General features: G+C 37.2%; 2 protein-coding genes across 2 annotated transcripts; both read left to right on the forward strand.

Moving 5' to 3' along the window:
• The first annotated feature begins 3,799 nt into the window (after positions 1 to 3,799).
• On the forward strand, positions 3,800 to 5,625 carry LOC109787900 (uncharacterized). Its single transcript, XM_020346499.3, has 4 exons — positions 3,800 to 4,112; positions 4,245 to 4,498; positions 5,179 to 5,240; positions 5,386 to 5,625. The coding sequence occupies exons 2-4, from the start codon at positions 4,314 to 4,316 to the stop codon at positions 5,454 to 5,456; spliced, it is 318 nt and encodes a 105-aa protein (XP_020202088.1). The 5' UTR covers positions 3,800 to 4,112; positions 4,245 to 4,313; the 3' UTR covers positions 5,457 to 5,625.
• A 9,385-nt stretch (positions 5,626 to 15,010) lies between these two features.
• On the forward strand, positions 15,011 to 17,533 carry LOC145952407 (uncharacterized). Its single transcript, XM_083064765.1, has 3 exons — positions 15,011 to 15,541; positions 15,764 to 16,223; positions 16,311 to 17,533. The coding sequence occupies exons 1-3, from the start codon at positions 15,011 to 15,013 to the stop codon at positions 17,531 to 17,533; spliced, it is 2,214 nt and encodes a 737-aa protein (XP_082920891.1).
• The last annotated feature ends 219 nt before the right edge of the window (positions 17,534 to 17,752 follow it).

Genomic DNA, 17,752 nt, shown 5'->3' on the forward strand with positions numbered 1-17,752 from the left:
TTGAAGATCAGCCTAATGAATCAATTTGGTGGAAATACCTTAGAAAGGTATGTGGCAGTCGAACAACATCACGGTGGTTTGTTAATAATATACAGTGGAAAGTTGGGAATGGAAAACAAACAAGATTTTGGACAGATAATTGGTTGGCTGAAGAGAGCTTAGTTGAGATGTTCCCAAGACTATACTTGATATCTAACCAGAAACACAAATTCATATATCAAACTGGAGTATAGGAAGGACATACATGGTCTTGGAAGCTACAATGGAGAAGAAACCTATTCATTTGGGAACAAGAGTTACGGGATGAGTTAGAAGAGCGTATACAAGTTATCAATATGCAAAAAGAACAGAAAGATGGCTAGATATGGAGTGTTGGTGAGGATAGAAGCTACTCTGTTAAATCAGCGTACTCAATCCTTCAATTTTTGAGATCTGGATCACAACTAAATCACATGATGACCCAAATTTGGAGGCTTCCAATCCCTCCAAAGGTAGCGATTACCATTTGGAGACTTCAATTGAATGGTTTGGCTACCTGCGATAATTTGAGAAAGAGACAGGTTCTTCTAAATGAAATGGAGTCAAGGTGTAAATTCTACAATCAAGAGCTTGAAATAATGCTACATACATTTTTCTTCTGTCCAGTCATACATAATGTATGGAAGGAGTGTTATAAGTGGGGGGATATCACAACAGTACTACCAGACAACATTTTGCAACACTATTTTCAGAACCCTTCCTAAGTCCATCAAAAGTTGTTGCCCAAAAGTGAAAAGTACTATGGTGTGCAATCATCTGGACTACGTGGAGGACAAGAAACAATGTTGTGTTTAGGGGACATACATTTGATGCAAAACATTTGGTGCAAGATATTGCGTCTGTCACTTGGACATGGCTAAGATTGTATAAAAACTTCAATTATAGTTATGCTCAGTGGAGCTCAAACCCCTGGTCCATGTTTACTCTAGGCCTGCCATATATCACAATATTGAGACAAATGGACAGTACATGTTCCTTACTATTAACTGAAATGTATCTTTTGAGGGGAAGATGAGCCTATGACCCACGTGGGTTGATTTCATATTGTAATTTCTTTTGCGTGGTTAGTCACTAATATAGACAAATTGATTATATTATATCTAACCAAGATTTTTATCTGTATATATATAGGGTTCATGGCACCCCTAGTGCCATATATTAATATATCTTTGCTTTTCAAAAAAAAAAGGTAAAGATACAACAAAGGGTATTATATTCTTTAATATATATATATATATATATATATATATATATATATATATATATATATATATACACGATGCAATTTAGTTTTACGTGGTGTTCAAAATTGTTCATAATCTAAATTGTTTTTTTCAAGATAATGCACGTTAGAAAATTATGAAATAAGATTTTTTATTTAAAATACTTTAAAGAAAATCTGTTAAAGTCATTAATGGTACTGTAGTTGGTAAGAAGAAAAAAAAAAAGAAATAATATAAATTAAAATAAAATAAAATAAAAGTAAAAATAAGGTAAAGAGAAACAAGGTGTCCTAACATTTAACATGTAACAAGGTGATTTTTGTGAATTGTGTTATTAATTGTTGGTGTTTATTAATTTAAATGTTGTTGTGACTAGTTGATTAATTATTTTTGGTTCTAAAGATTTAATAATCCTAATGAGATTTGTTGTTTGATAGTTATTTTGAGCAACAATCAAGTTGACTAGTCTGGGAAGGTATATAAGATATTTTTTTTAAAAGTGGACTTCATAAATTTATTTTTTTAATAAAGTTAGAGATAAGTTAGAGAGAGACTCTAGAACTAGAATTTTCTTCTTCTTATTAGACCTCAAGAGAGTGCTAGGATCCCTTCTCCGAAATCAATGGAAACTTAGTTGAGATTCAAAGCTTCCAAAGTTGAGAATTAGAGGTGTGGATTAGTCATGTGGTGTCTTGGAGGATTTTCGTTCTTCCCATCTTCTACCTTGGTTTTAGAAGACTTGAGGTAAAAGAAGCTAGAACTTGGACTCTTAATGGATTGCAGAGTTGTAAAATGTTTGATTTTCACTAAAATTGTGGTTGTTTGTGGTTGTGTTGATGATTGGAAATGGAATTCTTGTGTTGGGAGATTTGGTGTTCTTAAGCATATTGAGATGAATTTTGTGAACCTTGTATTGGATGGTTATATATATGTTGTTTTTGTTGATGAAAATGAATTGGTAATGATGTATGAACATTATTTGGTGCATTACATGTTGGGATTTTTCTTAGTTTTAAGTGGATTGACCAAAAAAACGTGATTTTGTCAAGTGGAGAATTCATCATCACATTAAACATAGTTTCATGGCACCAAACGTGATACAGGCCAAAGGCTCTTTGTCTCATTGACGCTGAACACGAGATTGGTAGCATTAGACGTCAGTTGGAGGAAAGCTCTCTGACTTGATTACATTGAATGTGGTTTGAAAGGCGTTGGACATGGATACCCTTGGAGTTCTTTAACTTGGTGACACTGGGCCCTAATTGAGTGATGCCAAACATGATCAAGATAGAAACTTTCTGCCTAGACGATGCCAAGCGTCATTGTGGTGATGCCAGACATGAGTCAGACAACTCTTTACCTAAACGAGGTCAAGCATGAGTTTGGTCACGCTAGGTGTGATTGACACAAAGGTTCTCTGTCTCATTCACGTTTGACACAAGTAGTTTGGCACTAAGTATGGGCAAGGCAAAAGCTTTTTGCCTCAAACGCCAGGTGTAGGAAAAATAGCGTCAAACGTTAGTTACTTAATGAAAAGTGATTGATTATTATTAAGCTAAGTGTTGAACATGCATGTATGTGATAAGTTGAATTGCTAACATGTTGTATGTTGTTGCATAATTATACTTCCTCGGATATTGATCTACGATGATGTATGTTAGCATTTAAGTTGCTTAAAGTTGGGAATTGATAAGTGTTGGAAATGTAGTAATGTTGTATGTTGTGTAGTGTTGAAAGTTGTGGTGTTGAGAATGCTTAAGGCATGATGTTAAGTTGTGTTGATCGACTTAGGATAAGAGGAGAGTAATTGTTTTTAAAATGTGAATATTCCATTATGAAAATATGGTATTATAATGCTTTGAGAGTCCAGTTGTAGAAAAATCCTTCTTGAGAAGTTGACTTTTGAAGCCAAATAATGTTGAGTCTCCTTTAGGTCCTTGTTGATATAGTACAGGGGGTCAAGTTAAGCTATATAATAATTATAAGTGACTAATTGAAGATTCATATGGGGGTCAGGTCAAGCCATATATGTTTAAAGTGACCAAATCAAGTAGAACAAGGTTAGGGACTATAATATCTAAGTACTAGAAGAGGTGCAATATTTGCAATGAAGTCAACATACTAATTCTTTAATAGGCTTAGTTATGCATGTTAAGATCATGGTAGGCTCACACCCAAGTTATCCTAACCTGACAAGAATACTGAACTTTTTTAGTTTAAGTGGCGAAATTCGAGAAATCATAGTGTTATGGATTTTTATCCAAATTTGTTTTTAATCTAGCAAACTCAAAAAAATCACATTGTTAAGTTGGTTTGGCGGAGTCAAGCCACTTAGACTATTCACCTGTATTGTAAGAGATCTCTTAGTTGAATGTGTAACGACGCATATAGTCACTACAAAAAAACTAATTAAATATGACGGATTTAATATGGCAGTTTCAAAAAACTGCCACTATTTACTTTATAATACGACAGTTATAAAACTGCCATTATTTTCATTCAAAATATGACATTTATAAGTGTCAGTATTTTAACGAGAAAAATGTAGAAATGAGAACCTGATTTTCCCCCTTTCACTCATTAGCGTAAACCCAGCCGCCTCCTCCCACTCCCTATCCCTCTCCCCCATCCACGAAACCCTAAACCTCATGCTTTCCTCCGGCCTCGCCCCCGACGCCGCTACCGTCGACATCGCTGTCCTCTGCCTCCCGCCTCGACCACGCCGTCCAATTGCTCAAGGAATTCGCCTCTTCCGTAGCATGATGGCACACAACACCCTCCCCGACGCCCACACTTTCGCCGGCCTCTTCACCGCCGCCTCCACGCTCTTCGGGAAAATCTACTTCTAGGGTTCTTTGTTGTCTCTGTTTTTGCGGATGCGTAACTAGATTTATTGATAAATGATTGTGGGGATTTTTTTTATTAAATTCTTGTTCATTGTAGATTAACTTGTAAATTTCTTGTTTAATATATTAATCTCAGTGCTTGCATTTGGTGGAGGGTGCGGAGTCTCCGGCGGCGGCGGCGCGGCTCGCCATTCCCGAGGTGCCGATGAAGGAGAACGTGGACGTGCTGAAGCTTCGCACGCGCCGAGGTAACGAAATCGTGGCGGTGTACGTTAAGTACCATAGGCCCACCTGCACCATGCTCTACTCACACGGTAATGCTGCGGATTTGGGCCAAATGTTTGAACTCTTCGTGGAATTGAGCAATAGGCTTCGTCTCAATGTTATGGGGTACTTTTTTTTTTTTAATTTCATTTTTTAAGCTTGATTTTTTTTTTTAATTGGTACAAAGTATCCACCAGATTGGGAAACTTGGCTTATTATCATTAGTAGGGTCTCCCCTCATAATAACGTTTTTTCCGTTCACAAGATTCGAACCAGAGAACTTGTATAAGGAAACCGAGTTGGGTACTGCTTAGATTAGTATTCAGACTAACGAGTTGTTGGTTTTTCAAGCTTGATGTTGATGTTGCTGTGTTTGGTTTTAGTTTGAATGTTGTTTGAATTAATTGTTGTCTGTGAGGGTCGTGGATGGAGGAATGAGAATGTTATGTGTTTAATGGGTTATTTATTTATTTATTTTTTTTAACTTTTATGTTTTAGCTAATTAAAGTGTTGAGGTATTCTTTTTAAATAATTATTATGTTAATTTATGCATCTGGAGATTTTTTTTTTAATTTTTTTTTTCCGATTGCTTGGTCTTGCTCTTCCGTGTTTTTAATGGTATTGTTTTGTGCTTGGAATTGGAATTGGTAATGGTAATAGTGTTTCTGTGATGGGTCTGAGGGAAAAAGGTGATTCAAGGAAGATTCAGTTTTGTTGGGGTAAAGGGTAGTTGCCCCTAATATGATGGAGTATCTTCTACGTATACCATATTTGATATTCCTTCTATTTTGTTTTTGAATCAATAGCTATGTTGAACGCGTACTTGACCGGATAAGCAATGGTAAACTAGCAGAGGACAGAAGCAAAGGTAAATGATTTTGAAGGGCCTTTAATCAAGTATATAATTAAATAGTTGAAAATGATTGAGTTAAGAAATGTGCATATGTTGTCTTAGTTTTATTGTATTACGTGATTGAAATTAATTAATATAAAATTATTTTTATTTATTTCAGGCATCAGATGTTGGAAGTGGTGCTCCATCACCAAACAACATAAGAGGATCATCAAGAAGAAGCAATGGTGATAATGAGGGTAGCTAAAGGAAGGCTAGTTAGGCACATTAATATATTAGAAAATGTTACTTTAGTTTATGTAATGAATCTATAACTTATGAAGTACTTTGACTCTGTTTGATATAACTATTTATGTTTTCCCTGGTACAAGTAATGAATGAATCAACTTTATGTTTTGTATTTTGTTATTACAAGTTGAAGTATATTGAATGAACTTGGTTGGTTGAATTTTTTAAGAGTTGTTGATTACTTCGATTTCACACAATTATCATATTTTAAATATACAGGTGTTTTTAATATTTAAAATATTTAATTAAAAATTTATGTTGAAAAAAATTATTTATTTGAAAATTACGACAGTTAGAACTGTCATACTTTTATGTACAAATTGTTATAATAATGGCAGTTTGATCATGCCATATTATTATGGAAATAATGGCGCTCAAAATTGTCATTATGAACTTATATAATTAATTTTATTGTGTAATTTATGACATTTTAGACTGTCATTATTTACACGTCTAAACCGTTGCTTTATACAATGTATTAAATGGCGGGTGTTGCGACGGTGCGCTTGTAACCGTCGTTTTTTACTCTGTGGCGGCATAAATTATGGCGCTACACGGAACCGTCACACATGTATATATTGACGGTTATAAATGTCATTATTTACAATTATAACTGCCATTATTAACGCGTTTTTTTTGTAGTGAGTTGTTATGTCGTACACATGATGCATGTGTTTATACGTTGTATTATTCATATGCTAAATTAAAATATTGATAAGTTGCTCGGTTGTGTTGTAAGTTGAAATTTGGCTGTGTTGTTTAAGTTGAAAAACAGGCATAAGTTGCATATCTTTGTGTTGTCTTTTGCAAGCTTATCCTTTCATATTTCCTCGTGATTGAATTGTGATGATCATTGGAGCAAAGCAATAACAGGTTGGAGGAGTTCATGTTGAGAGCCATGTTGGAGGATGGTAGAATTGTTTTGGAGCTATCTTGGTATAGCTAGTCTTTAGTAGTATTGCTTGACTGACAACCTAGCTTGTATATGTTTTCAATTTTGGGTGATTATATATATATATATATATACATATATATATATATATATATATAGAGAGGGGGGGGGGGAGAGATTCGTTTATTCTAGGAATAAGTCTACATAGACTTACTCTGTTCAATAATTTATGTTCTACATCAAATCTTAATGATCCAACCGTTGAATTTATAGTTTTTAATGCATAGATCAAATTTGTAGATTTTTAAAAAATTTGAAAATCATTTGATACTTCGTTTCATTAATTAAAATCAATGTATAAAATGATTTTATGATAATCCGTCAATTTGAATTAATGAAATGAAATATCAAATTATTTTCATTTTTTTTTAAATTTGCAGACTTAATCTATTTATTAAAAACTTTAAATTTAACGGTTGAATCGTTGAAATTTGATATGAAACATGAATTATTGAATAGAGTAAATTTAGGTAGACTTACTCTTAAAATAAACGAATCCCTTCTTTTATATATATATATATATATATATATATATATATATATATATATATATATATAAGATTATGATATAATTTTATTGAGAAACATTTATATTTTCAATCGATATTATTTTCTATATATACATATATATTATAATCCTAAGTTATAATATTTATGTTTTTCGTTGTTAGTTATCAAATTATAAAATGTAAGAAACGTTTTATTTCATTGTGGAAGTACTTCCCAGGTTTGGAGTATACTAGGCATGAGTGATATTCAGCCTCCTAGCGGTGTTGATTGATGGCTTCAATGGCCGGAAAATTTGTTATAAATCCCATAATGTGTTACCACTAATTACTCGTTAGATATTCTTTGGTTCAATTGTAATCAACAACTTTTCAAAGGGATAGTCCTTAATAACTAGAGGATAGTATATATATCAAGTGCGTCATTTGCATGGTGCCATGCAACATGCGTACGCTGGAGTACAAATATGAAAACATCATCAAGTAATTAAGAAGGTGTGTCTAAAACATAAACACCCATGTAAAACATGAACTCTTCACCTTTCATGCAAGAGGTGTGATATGTAAATACCACCTGAAATATGGGTGCGTAAGTCCTAAATTTAATCTAATCCCATAACATATGTTAAAATTAATACTAGGTGAACCCATCTTGATATTAGGTGAGTGAGTGTTGAGTTGAATTGATCCATCGTAATTTAGATAATAAAAAATGAAAAATACATTGTAAAAGAATTACTTACGGGTTGTCTATTAGATAAACAGATAAAAACATAAATCATTTAAATATAATTATATAACTACATTAACTCTTTTTTTTTTTTACCAAAAATTATGTATTAATTAGCTCAGTGTAAAATTCACTTATAGTTGAAACATTAAATTATGACCTTAGAAGATCAAAATTATCTGTGTTCGATAGAAAATACGTAATATTAATGAATACAAGATCAAAATTATAAATATTAATATATTTTAGTTCATTAACATCAATAAGTTTTCTCAACTAAAAAAACATCAATAAGTTCAAAACCATAATTAATGCTATTAAATCACTATTAATACAAAAAAAAAAAAATCAGCCTACCATAATCTCAAAAAAAAAATTGAATTAAATCATTTTAAGATTGAATTAATCCGATGAGTTAATATATTAGGTTTTTATTTATTAAAATTTCAATAACTTCATCAAAATTTCAACATAAATTAAATTCTATTTTTTAATATTACTTAAGCACTAGACACCAATTTTTTTATTTTAGATTGAATTAAAATTTTTAGCCTAACTAAACTCATTTAATAGTTCAAATGAGTAACTCCAAATTAAACCCATTTTTATTAAAAAAAATTCATTAAAAATTACAATAATAAACTTAAGATCAACTTAAAATCCTGTATATAATATTATAATCATTCACCACTAAGTCCACCATAATGATTTCAACTCTACATTAAAATATCATTCTCAATTATATATATATATATATATATATATATATATATATATATATATATATTTGAGATAATTAAAAAATATTAGCTAAATTGTAATTCGAATTCCTTAAAATACTTCATTTTTATTTAATCAATTATTTTTAAACATTATAATCTAATAATGGTATTTTTATATTTAATTCCTTTGTTAGTTTTATTCATTAAGTATTTTTTTCTTATTTTGAAATCTCTCTAAATATCACAATGAAACGACCTGACTAGTCACTACACACAGCACAACACACCACACAGAAAAGAACATGTATATACATATAACGTCTAGAATATATATATATATATATATATATATATATATATATATATATATATATATATATATATATATATACAAGGTCCAAATCTAGCTAAGGTGTCATAGTGAACAATATACATCCAGCATAGCTATACTAAGTAGCTAAATACAACAAAATAATCAAACGCCATCTGCCAGCTGCAGACCCTCCTCAACACACCAACCTAACCCTGCTCTGCTCCCATATATAGTATGATCATCGCAGTCCAAACCACATGGAAATAACAAAGAGTAAGCTAGTGAAAAGAATCAACATACCAATATATCAATACATGAATGGTAAACAACTACAGCTATCAGCATATCAACCATCTTAACAACACTAGCTTATAATATATCACATCATTCAGCAATAACAGCAGTAAATAGCAGTAAACACACAATGCATCGTCACACATATCAGTTAGTATTGGTCGCTTGTAATCGGTATAGCTTGACCTGGCCCCTATACCGTGGTCGCTTTGTACACGTGTGCCTCGACCTTGCCCACACACGGGACCACTAAGAACCTAGAGGAGAACAGCAAGTTACCACTCCAAGGGTAAGCTTTCCAGGGAGGGTTTTCAACAAAATTGGGCTCTAAGAGCACCACAGCCGCTGCATCCACACAATGGGATGAGGAAAATTTCAAAAATATCTCCTCTAGACTTAGTGATCAACAGCTCAGCCTTACGGCTTACAACAGCTCCTATCAGCATGGAGCACAACACTACATAACAGCAATAACAGCATACAACTCAGCATTATACAGCACAACCAAATAACTCACAGCCCAGCTTACACAGCTCACAGCACAACAATATTCATCATTTACAGCTCAGCTCAACATATAACAACATTTATCAGCAATTTTAGCATAATTCAACACATAGCAGCTCAACATCAAATGTCATCTCTGCGCCCGACGCGCTCAAGGTCGCGGCCCGCGTGGCACAACCAAAGAGCTTCAGGGCTCAACACGCCCGGCGCAATTCCCATTGCGCCCAGCGTGCTAGGAGGTAAAGACCCTCAAAGGTCTCACACGCCCGGTGTGGCAAACCCGCGCTCGGTGCAGGGTAAGCAGAGACTTCCCCAAAGTCTCACGCCGGGCGCAATATTTGCGCCCGGTGCCACCTTTGGCAGAGACTTCCAAGGAGTCTCCACGCCCGACGAGACAAGGTCACGCCCGGCGCCACACCAGAAACCCCCAAAAGCATGTCACATACTGATATCACGCCCAACCACGCTCGGCGTGGGCCAACTGGAGGCTCACATTCTCAAGCTCGTCCGGCGCACACATCTTTGCTACCGGCGGGCTTGCCCAAATGGAGCCCCCTGGTGGTCACGCGCCTGGCGCGAAGAACTACGCCCGGCGTGATACCCAGCAGCAACCCTCAAACTTTCGAAAATCTCTTCAAAACCTGCAAAACCAACCAGGAAATCCACATGCAAACCATCCAAAAGTCCACATTTACATCTAAGAGTTCAAAAACATAATAATTTTCAACATGCAACCATCAAATGAGAAAAACCCAAATTTCACCCGAAAACCCGAAAACTAATTTTTCTTCAATTTCAGCCAAAGATCATCCATCAACAAGCAGCCAATGAGTTTCTAAGACTCATTCTCAACCAAAAACAGCAAAACCTAGCTTCCCTTACCTCGGTGAAGAAATTCGAGCTCCGGGAAGAGGATGAACGAGAAGAAGAAGAGAATTTCGCACGCGGCTAGCTCCGAACGGCTTCAAGATTGTGAGAAAGGACCTCTAAGATTACTCACGGCTTCAGCTAGAGAGAGAAATTGGCAACAAGGTTAAAGGCTTGAGAGAATTCCACTAGCAAAGAGAGTGAATGAGAGAGTTTTGAGTGAGTGAGAGTTGAGAAAAGAGAGGGAGAGTCTACGGGGTCTCATAACCTCCCCAACAACAGGAGTTTTCGTCCCCGAAAATAGACTTACTTGAGAAAAGAAACGGATACCGCTCCCTGCACTACTGCTCCACCTCCCAAGTAGCCTCACCAGTAGTTGCATGCCACAACACCTTCACCAGAGCAATGGACTTTCCCCACAGCTCCTTCAGCTTATGATCAACCACAGCTACTGGCAACTTCTCAAACGTCATATTCTCCTTCACCCGCACATCATCCAGCTCCACCACATGACCAGGGTCATGAACATACTTCCTCAGCTGGGATACATGAAATACATCGTGTAGGTTTGAAAGGGACGGTGGCAAGGCCAACCGATAAGTAACCGGACCCACACGCTGTATGATCTGATAGGGACCAACAAACCTTGGTGTCAACTTCCTTGCCTTCAACGCTCTACCCACACCAGAGGTTGGGGTCACCTTCAGAAACACATGTTCCCCTTCAGCAAACTCCAAAGGCTTACGCCTTTTATCAGCATATGATTTCTGCCTACTCTGAACAGTCTTCATCCTCTCCTGAATCAGCTTCACTTTCTTAGTAGTATGTAGGATTAGCTCCGGTCCCACAACCACTGACTCACCATCTTGATGCCAGCACATAGGAGTCCTACATCTCCTTCCATACAAGGCTTCAAATGGCGTCATCCCAATGCTAGCATGAAATCTATTATTGTACGTAAACTCAACCAGCGGTAGGACCTCCTCCCAGCTTCCCAAGTGGTCTAACACACAAGCCCTCAGCAAATCCTCCAAGGACTGGATTGTCCTCTCTGACTGACCATCCGTCTGCGGATGATAAGCAGAACTCAGTTTCAGCTTCGTGCCTAAGGCTTGATGTAGACTCTGCCAAAATCTAGAAGTGAACCTCGGATCTCTGTCTGAAATAATACTGGAAGGCACGCCATGCAACTGTACTATTTCCCTCACATACAGCTGTGTCAACTTCTCCAAGGACCACTTGATGTTGACAGGCAAGAAATGTGCACACTTGGTCAACCGGTCAACAATCACCCAGATAACATCACTATTCTTAGCTGACCTAGGCAACCCCACAATGAAATCCATAGTGATACTACCCCACTTCCATTCTGGAATCTCCATCTGTTGCATCAAACCACTCGGCTTCTGATGCTCCACCTTCGCCTTTTGACAAGTCAGACAGGCCGCCACATATTCAGCTATCTCTCTCTTCATACCAGACCACCAGAAAGTCTTCTTGAGGTCTTGGTACATCTTAGTCATACCAGGATGTATGCTAAGTCTGCTCTTGTGGCCTTCCTCCAACACAGCTCTTTTCAGCTCAACATCATGACGTAGGCAAATTCTGCCCTTGAACCTCAAGATTCCATCTTCACCCAGTTCAAAACCAACAGCCTTCTCGGTACCCATCAACCCAAGAAGTTTCACCAGCTCAACATCTTGTAACTGTTTTTGTTCAACCTGCCTCAAGAACTCACTAGTTATGGTAATCATCCCACAACTAATGTGATCCTGAGCTAACTCAACACAGAGGTTCAAATATCTGAACTCCTCCACCAGCTCCAGCTCTTTCACCATCATACTAGACATGTGGATGGATTTCCTACTCAGCGCATCCACCACAACATTGGCCTTCCCAGGATGATACATCAACTGAAAGTCATAATCCTTCAGAAACTCCATCCACCACCTCTGCCTCATGTTCAGCTCCTTTTGATCAAACAAGTACTTCAAACTCTTGTGATCACTGAAGACGTTGAACCGAGCACTATACAGATAATGTCTCCATATCTTCAAGGCAAAAACAATAGCTGCCAACTCCAGGTCATGAGTGGGATAATTCCTCTCATGATTATTTAGTTGCCTTGAAGCATATGCCACTACTTTCCTGTTCTGCATCAGCACACACCCTAGAACCTGGTGAGAAGCATCACAATACACATCAAAGGGCTCACCAGAATCGGGCAACACCAGCACAGGAGAAGTAGTCAACCTTCTTTTCAACTCATCAAAACTCTGCTCACAGGTATCAGTCCAAATGAACGGCTGCTCCTTCCTTATCAGCTGGGTTAGAGGTGCTACTATCTTGGAGAATCCCTCAATGAACCTTCGATAGTAACCCGTCAAACCCACAAAACTCTGAATATCAGTGACAGTTCTTGGACGCTCACACTGCAATACCAACTCCACCTTAGCCGGTGTTGAGTGTCTTTTATGTATGATTTACACTCAACTTTTGGTACTCTTTTTGGTATTTGTAAATATTTATATATGTTATTTTTCCCCTAAATTGGAAGAATCAAAATATACTAAAAGGGTAGAAGAGTAGTAGCAAAATCCTAATGTTTTCTCTCCATTTTTTGTAGGAAAATTGAGAAGACAGATTTCCACAGCCATAGCTGTGGTTTTGGAGCTATAGCTGTGGAAATCTAGGGAGAAATTTTGAAGACCAGAAACTTGTAGCTATAGCTGTGGTTCTGCAGCTATAGCTGTGGAAATCTGGAATGCTCATTTTTGGTTCCAGAGACTTGAAGCCATAGCTGTGGATCTGGAGCTCGAGCTGTGGAAGTCTGGGAAGAATATAGAGGTCCAGAAAGTTGGAGCTATAGCTGTGGATCTGCAGCTATAGCTGTGGAAATCTGAAATGTACTTTGAAGTTCCAGAGAGTTGAAGCTAAAGCTGTGGACTCACAGCTAAAGCCGTGGAAGCACCCAGGACCCAATAAAAACTCCAGAGACTCACAGCCATAGCTGTGGCTTCACCGCTTGAGCGTTGGAAGTTCCTTAAGATTGAAGGAGTTGTCACAGCTATAGCTGTGAACCCACAGCTGCAACCTTGGAGGTTTCTTCACCCTGAAGGACTCTCCACAGCTATAGCCGTGGATCTGGAGCTGCAGCCGTGGAAATAAAAGTTACTTTTTGGTCTTGTTATGAAGCCAATATAAAAGGGAAAAATAGGGGGTATCATACAGAACACGAACAGAGGAGAAAGAACAGAGTAAGGAGGATTTGAAGAGAGAACCAGAGGAGGAACTACTACTTGGGTAGCTGGGTCATTTGGGAACGAAGCCCAACCCCTTGTTTTCATCTCCAACTTTGTAATCTCTTCTTTTATTTCTTAGATCTTGTAATGGCCATTTGTGGCTAAACTTCTTAAGGATTGGTTAGATGTAACTACTAACTCATCTTCTTCTTAAATATATGCATTTTGATCTCATTATTTGTGTATTGATTCTTCGCTTAACGCTTATATCGGCTTGATCAACCGTTGTATGATTTTTGGCTTTTGAATCCAGTTGGAAAACGCTTTCGAAAACCCGAACTGAATCTTGCACCTAATCACCTCTTGTTCTAGGAATAGACTTGATTTGGTTAGTCACATTGTTCAAGTTATTGTTCTTAATGCGAAGTGTTAGACTCAAAACATTGAGGAATCATGTTTTGAGCTTAATGACTTTAGGATTCAACCTTGAGGAATCTTGTTGGATTATTTAATGAACGTGGAAATAATGAAATTAGAATTGCATTTATGCTAAGAAGATCTATGAGTTAGCAAGTGCATCTGAGCCAATCCTTGTTTCTTAATCATTGTCTTTACTACATTTGCTTTATTGTGTTGTTTGAATTTGTTTTCACTCAATTGAATTTTTAAACTCATTCTCTTTTAAATCATTTGAGCGAGAGTTACTAAACACGCAAATCCCTGAGGACGATCTTTAAATACTACTTCGAAACTTGGTTCACTTGCCAAGTGATAGGTTTGCGAAAATCTTCATCAAGTTTCTGGCGCCGTTGCCGGGGATTTGGTGCTATTTAGCAATTCTTAATCTTGTGATTTTGTAATTGTGTAGATAATTCATTTTGTGAATATTTATAATATATAGATATTTGTCTTGTTGTGTTTTGTGGACTTACCTTGCTGTGCAGACTTCTTTAAAAGTGTATGCGAGGAAAAACTCCAGCCGAAGAATTGCATTTTGACCCTGAAATTGAAAGAACGGCAAGGAGAAACAACAGTAGAACAAAAAGGCTGAGACAGTTAGAGAGAATCCAAAAACAACAGCAAGATCTTCTGAGTTCTTCTACTTCATCAAATCAACCACACTTCGAAACAGAAATGGCTGAAGAGGGAACAGGTGGACCCGGTAGGCAGCCAAGAAGAACCCTAGGTGATTATGCACAACAACATGGTCCTAGGCATTTTTCTAGTATTGCAGCTCCAAATACTTCTAGGGCAATGGAGATGAAGCCTGCCTTCCTTACCTTGGTTAGCTCACAACAATTTGCTGGCCTTGATCATGAAACCCATACTCACACCTTTCAAATTTCTATGAGTTATGTGGAACAATGGGAATACCTAAAGGTGATGAGGAAGCTGTATATTTGAGGTTGTTTCCCTTCTCTTTAATAGGAAAAGCTAAAGTTTGGTTACAATCTCACCCAAATCAGAGTTTGACAAGCTGGGGTGATGTGGAAAACAAGTTTGTGAACAGATTCTATCCATCATCCAAGTATATTAAGGCCAAGTCAGAAATTACTACTTTCAGGCAAGGTGCAGATGAACCATTTTGTGAAGCCTGGGAAAGATTTAAGTCATTGCTTAGGAAATGTCCTAACCACGGGTTTGAAGATATAGCTCAACTCAATTTCTTTGTGAATGGAATCAAGCCTGAGGTGAAGATGTTATTGGATGCTGCAGCTGGTGGCACTATGATGACTGTGAGTCCAGAGGAAGCCACTCAAATCATAGAATCTCTGGCATCTTCTGATCACCAAGCAGAGCATGGGAGACACCAATCTCATAAAAGAGGAGTTCTTGATCTTAGCACTAATGATGCAATCCTTGCTCAGAATAAATTGCTGTCCCAACAGATTGAAGTATTGACTAAGCAGATGGCCAAGATTCCACAACAGCTTCATGCTATTGCTTCTTCTTCAAATCAACCAAATCCTTCTCTAAAATGTGATTTTTGTGGAGGAGATCATTCCAATGGTCACTGTGCAGAAGTTCCAAATGAAGAAGAGGTCAACTATGTGGGGAACCAACAGAAAGGTGGTAATTTTAATTCCCATAATTATAATACTAACAATTATATGCAGGGGAATCAAGGTTGGAGAAATAACAACAACCAAGGTTATGGATGGAGGAATGAAGCTGGACCATCCAATAGGCCACCACCACAACAACAACAACAACATCAGCCTGTTTATCCTTCTATGCATGAAAGAACCAGCAAGTTGGAGGATACTCTGAACCAGTTCATGCAGGTGTCTATGAACAATCAGAAGAACACAGAGGCATCTATCAAGAACTTGGAGGTGCAGGTGGGTCAGCTAGCTAAGCAATTAGCTGACATGTCTAAAGGCCCATTTTCAGCCAACACCAAGACCAACCCCAAGGAGTATTGCCAAGCCATAACAACAAGAAGTGGAAAGGTGGTAGGTAGTGATGTTGGGGTAAGTGAGAAAAATGAAAAGAAAGAAAATGTTGAATTGAGGGGGGTTGAGGAAGAGATTGAGAAGAATGAGGAAGGAAGCAATAAAAATGAGGGTGTAGATAGTGAGAAAATAAAAGAGAAGAATGGAGTAAAGAAGGAGAAAAATAAAAACAAGGGCAAGGAAGTCATTTCCACTGTTCCTATTAAAGACTTACCTTACCCTCATGCCCCATCTAAGAAAGAGAAGGAAAGACAATTTGCAAGGTTTCTGGACATCATCAAGAAGCTCCAGATAAATATTCCCTTCACTGAAGCCATGGAACAAATGCCTACTTATGCTCGGTTCATGAAGGATCTCTTGACTAAGAAGAGAAGAATTCTTGAAGAAAAAACTGTGGAGCTTGAGGCTGGGTGTAGTGCCATCATACAAAAATCTTTGCCTCAAAAATCCAGAGATCCGGGTAGTTTCACTCTCCCTGTATCAATTGGTAATCTTTCAGTGGGTAAGGCACTATTAGATCTTGGAGCCAGTATCAATTTAATGCCATTATCTATGCTGAAGAAGATTGGAGATGTAGAGGTACGACCCACAAGGATGACCTTGCAATTGGCAGATAGATCCATCAAGCTTCCATATGGTATAGTGGAAGATATGATCGTGAAGGTTGATAAGTTCATGTTTCCAGTTGATTTTGTAGTGATGGACATGGAAGAAGATGTGGAGGTTCCATTGATATTGGGCAGACCCTTTATGAAGACAGCTCGAGTTATCATTGACATGGATGAAGGAAAGCTGAAGGTGAGGGTCCAAGATGAGGAAGTGAGTTTCAATGTATTTGAAACAACAAAGTTTCCAAAAGGCAACAAAGAATGTTTTAGAATTGATGCATTAGCTGATGCGTACTTGGAAACTCAAAATGATTTCAAGAGCTCATCGCCACTAGAGAAGACTTTGCCTATCTCTAACAAAGAATTGGAAAAGGTCATGGGTAAAGCCTATCATCTGCTAGTGGAATTGGAACACAAAGCATTTTGGGCTTTGAAGGCCTTAAATTATGATTTGAAGGCAGCAGGGGAGAAAAGAAAACTTCAATTGCATGAATGGGAAGAAAGGAGATTGAAAGCTTATGAGTCTTCTAAGTCCTACAAGCACAAAGCCAAGATATACCATGACAAGAAGATTCTGAATAGGAACTTCCAACCTGGCCAGCAGGTATTATTGTTCAATTCCAGGTTGAAACTCTTCCCTGGGAAGCTCAAATCTAAGTGGTCAGGTCCTTTCTCAATTAAGTCTGTCAAATCCTATGGAGCCATTGAACTTGAAGATCCTGCTTCTGGAAGGACTTGGTTGGTTAATGGTCAGAGGCTCGAGCACTATTTGGGTGGTGAAGTTGAGAGATTCACTGCCAGCACACATTTGAAGGAGCCATGAACAAACCAAATTGTCAAGCTAAAGACATTAAATTAGCATGTTTTTGTTTTAATTTCTGTTTTAAATTCTTCTTCATAGAGTTGCTTAATTTTAGACTGATTGTGCTTGATGATTTGCATGTGTGGAATATGTTAACATTTCTGGTTTAGTTTAAGTTTTGTTTATGTGTTGTGTACTAGGATTTTGGATGTTATGTTGTTTGATAGTGGTGTAGTTTGA

The sequence above is a fragment of the Cajanus cajan genome, chromosome 10 (genome assembly GCF_000230855.2).
Source record: "Cajanus cajan strain Asha chromosome 10, NIPB_CcT2T_4, whole genome shotgun sequence".
NCBI lineage: Eukaryota > Viridiplantae > Streptophyta > Magnoliopsida > Fabales > Fabaceae > Cajanus > Cajanus cajan.